Source organism: Lynx canadensis, chromosome A3, assembly GCF_007474595.2.
Source record: "Lynx canadensis isolate LIC74 chromosome A3, mLynCan4.pri.v2, whole genome shotgun sequence".
In the NCBI taxonomy this organism is placed as follows: Eukaryota; Metazoa; Chordata; class Mammalia; order Carnivora; family Felidae; genus Lynx; species Lynx canadensis.
The window spans coordinates 44781591-44797919 of NC_044305.1; the positions used below are offsets into that span (position 1 = coordinate 44781591).

Sequence of the window (16329 nt, forward strand, 5' to 3'; positions counted from 1 at the left end):
GTATATGTACGTATACACATACACATATATATACACACATATATATACACGTATATATACACACATATACATATGTGTGTATATATATGTGTATATATACGTGGTTCCAGGTTCCAGGAACTGCTCCCGCCTGTTACTGATTCAGGCCAAAGGGTGGTAGCATCTTCCGCCAGCTGCCATCCCTGGGACACTTCCTCATCCTTTGTTGGTTTCCCTTCACCCTGCCCACACCTTCACCCATTGTCCTTTGTTAAACCTCCTGTGTCTGCTCCATTGGAGTGAGCCCTCTGTTTCCTACTAGAAACCTAAGGATTCACATAGTTTGGCAGGGCTCTGTGGACCCTGCTTGGGATTTTGAGTTTTTCCTAAGGAGCAGAGGAAGGTTTTGAAAGTTTTAAGTGGGAGAGTGCCATAAAATCAGACACGCATCATTTTCCAGTGCTGAGCATAGTTGTGAGCTTTCAGTGGATTCCCCAGCATGTCTTATGGACTCATGAGTCAACCTGAGAAGTCTGGAGAGCCCTTGAAGAGGGGACAGGAAGTTGAGTCATCTCCATGGAGGTCCTGGGACACATTAACACTAATCACAGACAGGGGAATTCTGAGAGACCGCCAGCTTTTGATACCCTTTTCTCCTCCAGATTCTGAGCAATTAGGAAGTCTACACAGAAGTCAGCTGGGGATTAAAGTACCATTTTATAATGGCTAAAGCTGAACTGGAGAACAAAGCTTGGACCTGTAACAAGTGGATTTCCTATTTCCCCCTCCTGAATTCAGTGTACACAGCCAGCTGGAGGCAGACTTCACCCTTGGATCAGGGTCTGCCCTCCTGGGCAAGTGTGGAAGACTGGAGAAAGCAGGTCAGGAGCAGGATGTACTGTTAGGAAGAGAGTGCACCAGGTAGGCACAGGTCCATTTTCTGAATCTCACTTTAGCGTATGCCGTGGGATCCCACCCGTATCCTTCCAGCTCTGCTCATTCCTCAGCACCCAAGGATGAGGACTTCAGGTACCTGGTCATTCTCCAGTGCTGTGCCTGCAGGCAGGTCAGAATCCTTGGGGAGCAGCCATCAGACAATGACTGAAGGCAGTTGGAGAATCAGCACCCCAGTTTCTTTGCCTTTTAGGTGGGACAGCTCTGAGGTGTGTTCTCCCGAGTCTCCCAGGGATCTCAGTGGGATGGAGTGGGACACTCTGTATTGGTGTCTTTCCCTTCCTTGCCTCACTTCCCTACTCCTCTTGCAAAATTTCCTGGCATCACTCCCCAAATAAACTTAGCTCAGAGTTTGCTTCTGGGGAAACCCACACCATAGCACTGACTCCTCAGACCCCAGGGAGGAAAGAGTGAGGCATACAACAGGGGGTGAGGCATGCTCTATTTCCAGGAGGGCAGCTATTCCTGCAGGGATCCAAACAAGCATGTGCAGGAGGGGACAGGATGGTCCCACTGCGTTAGACATACTGGAACCTCAGAAGGCATCTGGGTCAACAAGGTAGATTGATGTCTCATGTTTATCTCCTCTCCCTTCTGGAAAAAGACACGGAAATGACTGTAAAGCAATAAGAAGACTGCAAATCCACAAAGACAACAAGAGTAGGAGAGGAGATATTGGAAGGTGAGCCCTTTCAAAATGTTTAGAATGAAGAAAATCGATGGAGGAGTTTACACTGGCTTAGCACAGCAGAGAAAGGAGAAAGTCCAGCACCACTGTGAGGGGAGGGACTGGCAGAAAGCGAGTCCCTTCTCCTCCTGTGTCCACAAAAGTCCCAGGGCCTGGGCCTTCTGGAAGGCAGAGCGAGGACCAGGCTGAAACAAGGGGTCTGACAGTCTCCTATGCAGTGTTGGGGACACTAAAGTCCTTGCAGACAGCACTTGGCTCATCAACCGTATTCAAGTGAAGCAACTAGATGACTGTTCTCTGGACAGATGAAACAGAAACAGCTCCCAATTTAGGTTCAGCCCACACCGTGTGAGACTGTGTAATGGGGAAAGACAAAATAGATGAGTAAGTGGAACTCTCCATCAAATGGAGAAACCCCTGCCCTCTCCTCCCACCATCTTCTCCAAATACTGGAAGCCAGGTCTTTGTATTATTTTTTTTTATCACTATTGTAACAAATTACCACAAACTTAGTGTCTTAAAACAAAATAAATTTATGGGGCGCCTGGGTGGCGCAGTCGGTTAAGCGTCCGACTTCAGCCAGGTCACGATCTCGCGGTCCGTGAGTTCGAGTCCCGCATCGGGCTCTGGGCTGATGGCTCAGAGCCTGGAGCCTGTTTCCGATTCTGTGTCTCCCTCTCTCTCTGCCCCTCCCCCGTTCATGCTCTGTCTCTCTCTGTCCCAAAAATAAATAAACGTTGAAAAAAAAATTAAAAAAAAACAAAAAAACAAAATAAATTTATTATTTTACAGTTCTGGAGGTCAGAAACCCCAAACTGGTCTTACTGTGCTAAGATCCAGGTTCAGGCAGGACTCTGTTCCTTCTGGAGGCTCTAGGAAAGAAACCATTCCCGTGCCTTTTCCAGCTTCTGGAAGCCATTTGCATTCCTTGGCATGTGGCGCCTTCCTCCATCTTCAAAGCTGGTAGCGTAGCATCTTTCAGTCTCTGACACTGACTCTCCGGCCTCTATTTTATGAAGACCCTTCTGATTATATTGGGCCTACCCAGATAATCCAAGAATCTCCTTGCTCAAAATCCTTCAGTCAGTGACCACTGCATAGTCTCTTTTGCCCTGTAACATTCTCAGGCTCTGGGGGTTAGGCCATGCACATTTTGGGGAGCCACTCTTCTGCCTATCACAGTTTCTCATGCAAGAGATTGGAGAACTTAATTCCTCCCCAAACCTGACAGCCCCAAGGAAAAGGCCTCTAGGTAATGTTCCTGGAGGTGGCTACCCCATAAAATGCCAGGTCTGTGTCTGATCACCCCATGAAGTGCCCCAGTTAGCCAATGGCTGTTGAGTTTTGCTACCTACATAGCACTGTTTATTTTATGGAGCTAGAAATGTACTCCAGTGATAAAAAGGCATGACCATGAAGAAAGAAGGGATTGAAAAGACCAGAACTTAGGAAACAAGAGCTGGAAAACAAGAAGGCAGGTGGGGCAGCAGACAGAACAAGGCTCAATCAGGGTGGCGGGTAGGGGGGCGGGGGAGAAGAAATGAAGTTATAGATTATTTCAAATGCCTGGTTGTTTAGAAAATAATACTGACAAACACTTAGCAAATCTGATAAAGTGTGTGAAAAAAATAGAAAACTAAGTGAATTAAAGCAAAGTACACAAATAACAAGTCCTGTTATACATCTTTGCTCAAAAGCAACCATGATATCTACATAATCATAACAATGTAAGTACTTACTGATTGAGCCCTGAATTGTGCTCTAATTATATTGAGACACAAGGAGATAGGATATGGGGAAGAGGGTAGCGCAAGGTTACATCTACCTACCACATCAGTGTCCAGTAGGGAGTTTCAAAAACTGAGGAATTAAGAAAGTGCATTTAACGCACATTCAGAAACATGGGGGTAAATGCCAAAGAAATGAGAAAGTTGAAAGGGCTACCCAATGGGAAGAGCAATGGGAAGGACAGGGGACTCCTGATTTTCATTATAGGTTTTTAGTGCTGATATTATGTTAATGTTTAATGTATTACTTTGATTTAAAAGAACTCCAAGAAGGCTCTCAGAATGAATCATTTTCCTCTAACTGAACTATAACATCTTCTTGGGTGCCCCTAAAACAAGGCTGAAAGGTCCAATGCTAACTTTCTGGGTGGGTCCCAGCAAGGGGCTTGGCTCCACCTCATCATGAAACCACCCAAAGAGTCCGCAGATCCAAAGTTCTTGTAGCACAAAATCACAGTGAAAACACTTTGGTGGACAGAGGTATTTTGCTTGTGGAATTAATATATATATATATATATATATATATATATATATTACTACCACACTCTAACTTCTAGCCAGTGTTGTAGTTAAAATACAGATCCTATATGAAAGACCAATGGAAACCATTCATTTTCTGACCTTCATATGAGGACTTCTTTCAATCCCTTTATAAATCTTGAACATCTCGTTGAGAACATTTCCTTAAAACTAGGCCTGGCTCAGGATGATTCGATTCAGGTGAGATTATCACATTTGTCCTAGAGAGATGGTATAATGTAGAGATGATGCAACCACTAGCCCATTAAATTGCAGAAAATGAATAGGATTCCTACTTGGTTCCTCCTGTCTCCTTGCTCTAGGACACAGAAAAACTCAGTCAGCAGTCCAGTGTGGGTGACACAGATTACTGCATCAGCAGTTTGAGCTTGGGATCCCTTTCACTGCCTGAGGAGAGCAGCTCCTTCCGCCCCATCTACAAGGGAGCCTCAGATGCTTTTTGTATTCAGCTCTTTTGTATTGAGGAGAAGTATGAAGCAAGGCAAGTACCAATCCCAGGTTGTCTATTATGGTAAGACTTCTTACAGCATTGGTGGCCTCACGTTTTACTCTTGTGGAGCCCATCATCTCTAAACCTGGCCCCACATTCTAATTTCCTGGGGATTTTTTTGTTTGTTTGTTTTTTGTTTGTTTTTTTAAGCACAGGTTTCTGGGCCCTATTTCCAGAGATTTCAGTCCCTAAAATTTGGGTAAGGGCTACAGAACTGGGCCAAATCTACAGCGCAGATTTTGGCTCACCTGTGTAAGAGGAAAATCTTCATTTATGTAACTGTATGCTACCCTCCATTCTCTAATGTTTGCATTTTGAAGGGGGCTTTAGATTTAGGTTGCTGCTTGTCTGGAGTCTTTTGGTTGCACATAACAGAAAATCCAACCCAAACTGGATTTTTAAAAAATGGGATAATTGCCTTATATAACAAAGGATAAGTCCAGTGGTAGGATTCATTTTTCAATGTGGCTTGATCCCAGATAACCCTGTCACATACGAAGTTTCTCTCTCTACCTTCTAACTCATTCCCTGCTGCTGGTCCCCATTCTCAGAGGACTGTCCCTACCTGGGGCCAAAAGAATGGACAGTGGGCCCAGGCTATGTGCCCAAAGCTAGTGAGGAGGACATTTTGGTTTGAGCCTGGCTTCCTAGCGACAGCCCCATCGGGCCTGATCGGACTGTGTGCTTATTCAAGCTGATGGATGGGGCCAGGCCAGGATATGATGGTAGCTTACTCCCTGGCCTCATGCTCCCCACCCCAAATTTGGGGCTGGAGCCTTACCCAAATGTAATCTGAGAGGGGGGTTAGTGAACAACAATCCAGGGCAGCTGCTAGGAGGAGGAGGCATGGTGGCAGACAAAGTCGGGGTACCCACCAGACCACTCAGCCACCCGACTTCCTGTCCCCATGTGTTCAGTGCTTGCTGCCACCTGTAGTCTGGAAGTGGACCTCTGTCCTTGGTGCTAGATTCCACATCTTCTTTAGAATCCCCACCTACTCCACCATTTTATCCACAGAACAATCTTGAAGAGGAAAAGATTGGCCCATTCTCATAGACTGGAAAGTTCTGGAGTATCCTTTAGATGACCAAGAGTGTTGCTGGACATTTCCTTTTTAGAAGATGTATTGAAACACATTCCCAGTCTCCCAGCCTCACTTAGAACCATGTTTTACTTGTACTTTCTTTCCTCTTAAGTTTTCAATTTCTTTGGAAATCTTGGGAGTTGAAAGGGGAAATCTTTTTTTTTTTTTTATTGAAGACATCTAAAAAGACTATAAACCCTTCTAGAGTTGTGTATATTTATTTTTCCCTGTGCATTCAGATATGAGTGTGCTTAAATGAGGCTTTTGAATTTTCAAACAGAAATTCAGTGACCCATTATGGTTTGCCTGTGACTATAGCTCTGCAGCTGGTCAGAAAATCTTTTACATGTAAAAGAGAGAAAGATCAGAGTTGCTTGTAATATACCCACGTCTCCCCCACAGCTCTAACAAAAAGGAAGGGAGGGATTACAGTCACAGAATGACTATGTTGCTTTTTGCATGCGCAGATTATTAGTTACTATAATAATGTCTTTAGTTCTAGAAAAAGACTTTGTTACTGACATCTGAAGCTTATGACTTTCTGCAGCTGATTAATGTTCAGTCAGACACAAGTTCTAACTGGTGGTTGGCTATCACTGCCTGACAGGAAGAGAACCATAAATCTCCTTAAATATACACTGATGCTGCACCTGCTTGCAGGTCAGTGACCATGCTTACTGTTTTGTTTATAGGTCACTGGACTTTATGAATTTTGTCTTCAGTCTTTTCCCTGTAAGTACATACTGAATTTTGAGTAATATAATTGGTTCTGTAAGCTGGAAAAGTTATAAAAAAAAATAAAATGCCATATTCACTGTCCAAACATTTACACTGCTATGAATGTTGAGGTTTGAGCTGCTTCTGTGTTCTGAAAATAAGGTTGAATGACATATCATGAACTCTTAAAAATAGAAAATATTGTCATTGCTGTTTTAATAGTTTCAAGGTACATTTTTTTTTAGGGATAGAATCAAATCATTAATAGAATGCAGGTAGTACATGACAATGTCAGAAATTACACTAATGTGGATTGGAGTGCTGTATCACTTTATAGCTTACATTGGCTCAAAGAATTCTGAAACCATTACGTTGCTTTTCTGAGAGTAGGTAAGCAGGAACTTGTGGTTGATTTCCTGGTTGGCATTGCCTGACACAGTGCCTGACACATAGGAGGCGCTCAACCCACTACAACACATTTGGCGAATAAGTGCCAGGCAAACAGGCCAGTGCAAACAAGACACTCTACTCCTATCCTCTTCCTCCATTTTTGTTTCATTGTTTTCAAGGGATGGAGATTCTGATCAACCTCTTATCACTTTATTGGAGGGAAGAAAGTGGGGATGGAAGACAATTGAGGAACAACTTGGATTTTTATAAAGACTTTTTCCGTGGCCCACCTATCAGTTAAGTCAAGTCAATAACTAGACTTCTTCAGTTGGCTAATTACAAGGAAAACATCTATTGTTTTATTTTTCCTTGATACCCTTTCCACTGAGGCAAGAAACCAATATGGTTTAATGAGGTTTCCTGAAACTTATGTGATCATAGATTGTATTTCCTCATTTTGTTAATATAATGCAGCCTTGCAATAATGTTCTGCATCATAATTTTTTTTGGATTAATTTTAAGGTATTTTGAAGCTCATAAAGCAATATAGATACCCTAAGGTAAGATTTTACAAAGCCAGTTTCCCTTAGGGATGCCTCAAAGTAATTTCCCTAAATTTAAATTCACTCCTGTTTTGAAATCCCTGTGAAGGCAGATCTTCAGCATTACAAAAGCAATGCCACCTTTAGAAAGTCAAAAGACACTTTTACTGTTTAATTCTACTTTATTTCAGGGAATGAGGAGAGAGGAACAAAATACCTTTATTATTCACCCTTAAATCCTTCAAATCTAAGTCAAAGCAATTCATTACAGTGTCCTCCTCCCAGAGGAAGCCCACTGGGACTAGGTACCCATTTCTTATTTTCAGCTTGAGTATTTTAACAACTTGACTTTCAAGTTCCCCAAAAGGAACTGCGTTATTTTGCTAGAAAGAAGGAAGATAAGGTCAAACAACAATTCACTCCTTCGGTTTGCACAAATGTCCCCAGGGTTTTGGATTAACACAAGTAATGCCTTCACAGGGTTCAGGAGGAGGGGAGGTCCCAGAGGGACAAATTAGCTCTGGGAAGAGCAGGCTGCTCCTGCAGGCACCTGGCAGAGGGTCAATCAGGATGTATGGAACATAGATAGTGTAGGACAGCAATGTCCGAAAGGCCACAGATTCGAGCCACATAATGAATTCTAAATATCCTAGCAGCCACATTTATTTATTTTTTTATATATATATATGAAATTTATTGACAAATTGGTTTCCATACAACACCCAGTGCTCATCCCAAAAGGTGCCCTCCTCAATACCCATCACCCACCCTCCCCTCCCTCCCACCCCCCATCAACCCTCAGTTTGTTCTCAGTTTTTAACAGTCTCTTATGCTTTGGCTCTCCCCCACTCTAACCTCTTTTTCTTTTTTTTTTTCCCTTCCCCTCCCCCATGGGTTCCTGTTAAGTTTCTCAGGATCCACATAAGAGTGAAACCATATGGTATCTGTCTTTCTCTGTATGGCTTATTTCACTTAGCATTACACTCTCCAGTTCCATCCACGTTGCTACAAAAGGCCATATTTCATTTTTTCTCATTGCCACATAGTATTCCATTGTGTATATATACCACAATTTCTTTATCCATTCATCAGTTGATGGACATTTAGGCTCTTTCCATAATTTGGCTATTGTTGAGAGTCTAGCAGCCACATTTAAAACAAAAGTAAAAAAGACACAGGTGAAATCAATTTTAATAATATACTTTAACTGAATATGTCCAAATTTAATCATTTAAACATGTAATCAGTATGAAACATTATTAATGAGATCTGTTACATTTTTTTCCCAGTGTTTGAAATCCAATATGTATTTTACACCTGTAGCACTCTATATTTTCATCAGAAATACTTGATTTGCCTTTAGATTTCATAAAACTTACAGTTGAATACATAGATTCCTATGCCCAAGTTGTTCCAACATACATAAAACTTTTCCAGTAACTGAATTGAGTATCAGTTTCAAATTTAAATGTAAATTAACTTAAATGAAATAAAATTAAAAATTCAGCTCCCCAGTCACACTAGCCACATTCCAAATGCTTAGTGGCCAGACACAGCTGCTGGTTACCATATTGGGCAGCGCAGATCTCAGAGGTCAGCGGTAGGTGTCAGGACATGTGGACCCTCCTATGCCTGCTAACTAAACCCACTTCCCAGGTGAAACATGTCTTCCTTAGATCTGTTCACCTCAATGGGATCATCTCATGATAAAATACAGACATCCATTAATGTGTAACCACAGGATTTTAGAGAAGAAAAGCCTGGAGTACCACCACCCTCTTATCTCAGAGGAGGGGACCACAGCTGGTGCAGTGTCACTTAGTAAGCATAGGGCCTTTGCTATGACACAGTGATTTACTTCTGGATGCAAGTGAATTTGCAAACACAAATGACCTTACTTTAAAAACCTACTTCCATCAAAGACCTATAATGAATGGGTCCCATTGCTCACAATATTCATTTATTTAGGTTGGCCAGACTCTCAGAGATTTTTCTCTGTGTTCTTACAGTTCCTCATCTTCTTGAACTTATGATTACTTTCCAAATTATAGGAAAGTTGAACTTGAATAGTCTGTCCTTTATACATTTTGCTCCTTTTTTCTGTAGTGTTTTGCAGCAGGAATTTGTTCAGTGATAAATGGGTTCTAATTCTGTTCCTGTGTGCCTGGTTGCCAATCATGTTAGGACAAGAACTTCTGCATCATCTCTCTGCCGCACCTCACCCCTGAGTTTGTCCTCATCCAGAACTTCGTGAAGATTGTCCCCTTCAACAACTGCACCCTGGAGCAGGATCTCTATGTCTTCCATCGGGCTGGATTGCTCAAGTAGGTGGACATATGTTTGGCCAAAAGACAATCTATGAAATTAAGAAAAGAGAATGGAGCAAGGAGCTTGCTACCATTTTAACTTGTCTCACTAGTGGTGGGCTTGATCAGTGATTTTAACCAATACATTTAGGGAAGAAGTTATATTGAGAAGTTACTTGTCCAGTCAGATATTAAAACATAATATAACTCCACAACAATGAAAACAATGCCAGTAGAACAGTGTAACACAATAAGGGAGTTCCAGTACATACTCCCAATATAGAAAGAATGAAGTGTGTGTGTATAAAGGTATGTATAAATGTACATATATGATATAAAATTTGTGTCATAACACCAGGAAAAGGAAGAATGATTGTAAATGGTGGGACAAAATAAAGATAGAGGCGTTTCTCATATTCTGCAGTAAAAGAGATTCCCAGATGATTGAAGAGTTAAATGTGAATATTGAAAATAAAAAAAATTAGAAAATATGTAAGTGTTCTCTGCCAGATTCTGAGACTACAATGGCGAAAGACATACAGATGTATTTCCTCTCCTTTCAAAGCTTATAAACGTTCATACAGAAATGTAAAGCCGTAGCTGTGAAGGGCATACCAGCAGCAATGGGCATATGGTACTGTGAACAGGTATCACCGGGACATTCAGCCCAGGCAGGGAGAACCTTCCTCAGGAAGAACACTGAGTGATAGACAAGGAGTGTCAGTGAAGATTGATCTTCAGTAAAGACACAGTGAAGACCAATTGTGTCTCAGGATGGGGAAGGTCTTTTTAGAGCATAGAACAAAATATTAAGATTTTTTTCTTTTACTATCTAAAGTTTCTGAAACACCTTAATTTAAGTAAAATGCAACTGAGTAACAGAGAGATATTTTAACAAATATGGCAGACAGAAGATTGGTACGTTTACTATATAAAGAGCTTTAATAAATCAGTAAAAGACCATCTGATACCAAAGTAAAAAAACTGAGAAAAAAAAAAGGCCAACTATTTGCATATGAAAAAACAAACAAACAAAAATCAATAGATATTTTAAAATCTTCAAACTTATCATTCATGGGGGAAAAGAAACTAAAACAAGAATGAGACATTGTTTTTGATCAGTTGGCAAGATGTGAAATAGAGAAATGTTCAGTTCTAATGAGACCTATGTAGCAGTAGTCTGAATGTAATTGACATGAAATTTCAAAGGGCAATTGGCCAGAATGCTACAGTAGTTCATATCCTTCAATCCTTTAATTCCACTCCTAGAAATATATCCTAAAAACTGGTTGCAGAGGTGCAAATAGAAATTTATGTATAAGGATTAAAGATACTGGAAATACTCTAAATGTCTGATAGTAAGAGAATGTCTAAATACTTTATGATAACTATGTGAAAGAATTATAACTCTTGTTTGCAATTCATTAAATAATGATTGGAAAGGGGCACCTGGGTGGCTCAGTTGGTTGAGCATCTGATTCTTGATTTCAGCTCAGGTCATGATCCCAGGGTAGTGGGATTGAGCCCTGCATCAGGTTCTGCACCGAGTGTGGAGCCTACTTACAATTCTCTCTCTGCTGGCACCTGGGTGGCTCAGTTGGTTAAGCATCTGACTGCCGCTCAGGTCATGATCTCATGGTTTGTGGGTTTGAGCTCTGCATCAGGCTGTCTGCTGTCAGCACAGAGCCCGCTTCAGATCCAGATCCTCTCTGTCTACCTCTCTCTCTGCCCCTCCCCTGTTCTCTCTCAAAAATAATAAATAAACATTTAGAAAAATGTTTTAAAAAAGATTCTCTCCCTCTGCCCCTCTCCCCTATTCACACACACTCTCTCTCTCTTCCTCTGTCTTTCAAAAGAAAAAAAAAAAGATTGGAAAATGCTCAGAATGTAATGCTAGGCTCATACCAATATATAAAACAGCATTTATTTTTTTTTCAATATATGAAATTTATTGTCAAATTGGTTTCCATATAACACCCAGTGCTCATCCCAAAAGGTGCCCTCCTCAATACCCATCACCCACCCTCCCCTCCCTCCCACCCCCCATCAACCCTCAGTTTGTTCTCAGTTTTTAACAGTCTCTTATGCTTTGGCTCTCTCCCACTCTAACCTCTTTTTTTTTTTTTCCTTCCCCTCCCCCATGGGTTTCTGTTAAGTTTCTCAGGATCCACATAAGAGTGAAACCATATGGTATCTGTCTTTCTCTGTATGGCTTATTTCACTTAGCATCACACTCTCCAGTTCCATCCACGTTGCTACAAAAGGCCAGATTTCATTCTTTCTCATTGCCACGTAGTATTCCATTGTGTATATAAACCACAATTTCTTTATCCATTCATCAGTTGATGGACATTTAGGCTCTTTCCATAATTTGGCTATTGTTGAGAGTGCTGCTATGAACATTGGGGTACAAGTGCCCCTATGCATCAGTACTCCTGTATCCCTTGGGTAAATTCCTAGCAGTGCTATTGCTGGGTCATAGGGTAGGTCTATTTTTAATTTTCTGAGGAACCTCCACACTGCTTTCCAGAGTGGCTGCACCAATTTGCATTCCCGCCAACAGTGCAAGAGGGTTCCCGTTTCTCCACATCCTCTCCAGCATCTATAGTCTCCTGATTTGTTCATTTTGGCCACTCTGACTGGCGTGAGGTGATATCTGAGTGTGGTTTTGATTTGTATTTCCCTGATAAGGAGCGACGTTGAACATCTTTTCATGTGCCTTAAAACAGCATTTAAATATGACCTAAACCTCTAAAGAAAGAAAAAACATATGAATAAAATAAAGTAAAAGGAGACATGCAGATGTGATGGGGGCTGTGCCACCCAGACCCTTCTTGTTCAGGACTAAAGAACTCATTTTCTGACTGTGGGATGTATGAGTACCACCAGCTGGAAGCTGGGTCTCCCTTGAAAGAGATTACCCTGGACTGAAGAGAAGGGCTTTGCCTAAAGTCTGCCCCTCCCAAGGCAGTCTGCATCCAGCGACTAGTCTTGTGTGTGGGGAGGGGAGGAGAAGCAATTTAAAAGGCCAGCAGCTCTCTACCCCAAGGAGAGGCAACTCTAAAGGGTCTTCCCAGGGCCAGAACTCCCCATGGGATCAGCTGGGTGTTTGTTGTGACCCTATTGCTTGCAGCTTAACTTCTCCCTCTGCCCTGTCCTGCTTCTGTCACTGCTCATGGGGGTGGAGGGTCCCAAGAGCTCACCCTAACAAACGCCAGCAGGTAGAGCTCTGTGTGAGGCTGCCTCCCAGGGAACCTGGCCTACAACTCTAGAGGTGGTCAGTGTTTGCCCTGGGTGGTAGGAGGAGCATCAGGGATGATTTTTAATTCCCTTCTTTACATTGCCTAAAATTTGGAATTCTTCTACACCCAGCTTGAGTAGTGGCTAGACTTCATTTGCTGGCAAGTAGTAGAAACCCATCTAACTGGCTTAAGTAACTGGAGAATCTATTACTACACAGAGTGAAGTGAAGAATCGTGGGGATGCTGGTTTCATACAGGGTTTAGTCTGTATTAATCTGTCTCTTTCAGGTTGACCTTTCTCAGACCATTGCTTCCCCTGTGGTTACAGGACGGGTGAGATAGTTTTCGACCTTATATCACTTTAAGTCCAATGGGAAGAGTGGTAGTTATGCTTCTTTTCGAAAGCCCTATCACAGAAATCTATTTGCATCTCATTGGCTCAGACTGTGTCCTGTGCAGACCCATCACTGGGCCAGAGGCTGCTAGTTGGCATTACTTAGGGATGTTCTGGAAGCTCAAGGGTTGGAGGGGTGCATTGTCAGACACAAATCTGGGGGCATCACTGAAGAAATGGACAGTTGAGCTGTTCCCCACAGCTGTGTTTCAGGACAGGACCATCTCAATCAATAGAAAGTAAATGGTATATGTGTGATAGGAATAATATCAATACCTTGCATTTTCTATAATTTACCTTTCTCAAGCTGTCTTATACATGTAGTCTTATTCTTACAAGATATTACAGAGTTCATCAAACTGTGCATTTAAAATGGGTGCATTTTACAGAATGTAAGTGAGACCTCAGTAAAGTTGCTGCAAAATCTGTGTTAAAGGGCATGGTGGAGTAGTTTCAGAGAGCTTTCTCTGTAATTGATATATTAACCTTTTAGGTGAAACTTTGAGAAACATCCTAAATGATCACTGTATTTGGGGGCTGGCTAAATGAATTTTGGCATATTCATTCAGCACATTACTATGCAGATTTTGAGGAAATAGAAACAGATTTCTATATCCTATATGGAATGATGTCTGGGATGGTGAGAAAAGTGTGGAGTCAAACAGTAATAGTAGTAGTAATAAAATGTTGTATAGTTGGGACCACACAGTATGCAGCCTTTGCAGATTGGCCTTTTTCACTAGAGATACACATTTTAAAGTTCCTCCGTGGCTTGATAGTTCATTTCTTTTTAGTGCTGAATAATATTCCATTGTCTGGGTGTACCATAGTTTATCCATGTACTTACTGAAGTACATCTTGATTACTCTTAAGTTTGGGAAGTTATGAATAAAGCTGCTATAAATATTCGTGTGCAGGTTTTTGTGTGGATGTACGTTTTCAGCTCATTCGAGTAAATGCCAAGGAGCACAAGTTTGGGTTGTATGGTAAGAGTGTTTAGTTTTGTAAGAAACTACCAAACTGTCTTCCAAAGTGGCTATACCATTCCACATTCCCACCAGCAATGAATGAGAGTTCCTGCCGCTCCACATCCTCGCCCGCATTTGGTGTTGTCAGTGTTTTGAATTTTCACCATTCGAACTGGTGTGCAGTGGTACCTTGTTCTGATTTGTAATTCCCTAATGGTGGACGGTGTGGAGCGCCTTTTCATATGCTATTTGCCATCTGTATATCTACTTTGGTGGCCTTTCTGTTCAGATCTTTTGCCCATTTTTAATTGCCTTGTTTGATTTTTTTGAAAATCATGGGCACGCATTACTTCTATAATAGAAAAGCTAGTTATTTTTGCATATACTGAGATTTAAGATTTTTATTATGATTCAAATGGAATTTTTATTAAAATATACTTTACACTCATTGCATTCTTAAGTAGAGTGTGTTGGTGGCATTTTCTTATGACTTGGGATTCTCTTTATAAATAAATATATACTGGAGATGGAGAGCAACCAGATGACACAAGATCAGGAATGGGTCATGGGTCTGGCTGGAGTAGTGGCCTCATTCTCAGTGGCTTCATATTCTTTTTCTCTCACACTCTCTCTTTTTACTATGAACATATTTTGCTTTTATTGTAAGTTAAATCTCATTGTTTTAAATAATGAGACTTTCAACGCCTGTCTGGAAATTAGTCATGGTTTGTAGCAGGGCCCTCATTTCCCCTCGTACACTCTACTCATTTGCAGTGTCAGCTTCATTTTTTTTTATCACCCACATATAATGTTGGGGCAAATCATGTACATCTGGGTTCCTCTCTGAAAAATTAAAGGCTCGCATGCCAAGTAGTATTTGCTGCCCTAGAAAATCATCTTTTGCCACTGTTCCCATCTCAGCCCTCATCAGGAACCTTCCTCTGTTCTTCTGTGGAGAACAACCACTCTACACTGCTTCTCAGCTTGTCTGCATGTGTAGCCCCTTTTTGCTGTTCCTCTTGTTCCCACACCCCCTTCCATGAAGAACCTGTTCCTGCTTGTGCAGGGAAAGACACCCCTCAAAACCCACACGTTTGTTACCACCAGGGGATGTTCCTTTTGCAAACATGGCAGCAGGCCAATGTTTTCTAGAAAAAACTCAGATTAGTTACTTATTTAATTTTAACTTTAATTCCAGTTAGTTAATATACGGTGTCACGTTATTTTCAGGTATACAATATAGTGATTCAACACTTCCATACATCACCCAGTGCTCATCACGACAGGTGCACTCCTTCATCCCCATCACCTACTTAACCCATCCTCCCATCCACTTCCTCTCTGGTAGCCATCAGTTTGTTCTCTGTAGTTAAGAATCTGTTTCTTGGTTTCTCTCTCTGTCTTTTCCCTTTGCATGTTCATTTTGTTTCTTAAATTCCACATGAGTGAAATTATATGGTATTTGTCTTTCTCTGGCTGACTTATTTCAGTTAGCATAATACTCACTAGTTCTGTCCATATCATTGCAAATGGCAAGATTTCATTCTTTTTTATGACTGAATAATATTCCATTGCATCTTCCTTGTCCATTCATCAATCGGTGGACACTTGGGGTGCTTCCATAGTTTGGCTACTGTAAGTAATGTTGCAATAAATACAGGGGTGCACCTATCCTTTCAAATTAGTGTTTTTGTGTTCTTTGCACAAAGATGATGATGCAATTCCTGGATCATAGAGTAGTGCTATTTTAAAATTTTGGAGAAGCCTCCACACTGTTTTCCATCGCGGCTGCACCAGTTTGCATTCCCGCCGACAGTGCACGAGTGTTCCTTTTTCTCCACATCCTTGCCAACATGTGTTATTTCTTGTATTGTTGACTTTAGGTATTTAGATCTTTTCTTTAATTCTTTAACTAAATTATAAACACAAAGAGCTTTTTAGAGAAACTACACATTTAATGTTAGAGGTGGTAGTTTGCCCTGTCAGGATTGCCCAGCTCCTACAGGGAATATGATCTCGAGAACTGCCTTCTTCCCTCTGCTCTTTTAAAAAAAGCCCTGTACTTCAGGCAGCTGAGCTTGGCTGGATGAAAAGGAGGAGGCCAGCTGGCTTGAAGTTATTTCTCCAAAAATGTGAAAGAAAGACGAACTCACACTCTTACCTTCCAGAGATATTTGTATTTTTGAAATATGATTGGTGTTAAAGACTAACTTTGGAGGAATTTCATATTTTATAAAATGAAGTTCAG

At 41.4% G+C, this 16329-nt stretch overlaps 1 protein-coding gene across 1 annotated transcript in view; it reads left to right on the forward strand.

Annotated features, from left to right (window-relative positions):
* Nucleotides 1–16329, forward strand: part of CFAP61 (cilia and flagella associated protein 61) — a 273562-nt gene that overhangs the window by 82547 nt on the left and 174686 nt on the right. Inside the window, exons 10-12 of the mRNA XM_032592605.1 lie at nucleotides 4251–4429; nucleotides 6215–6254; nucleotides 9356–9495. Of these exons, the coding sequence (XP_032448496.1) occupies nucleotides 4251–4429; nucleotides 6215–6254; nucleotides 9356–9495 (359 nt within the window). The remainder of the gene's footprint in view (nucleotides 1–4250; nucleotides 4430–6214; nucleotides 6255–9355; nucleotides 9496–16329) is intronic.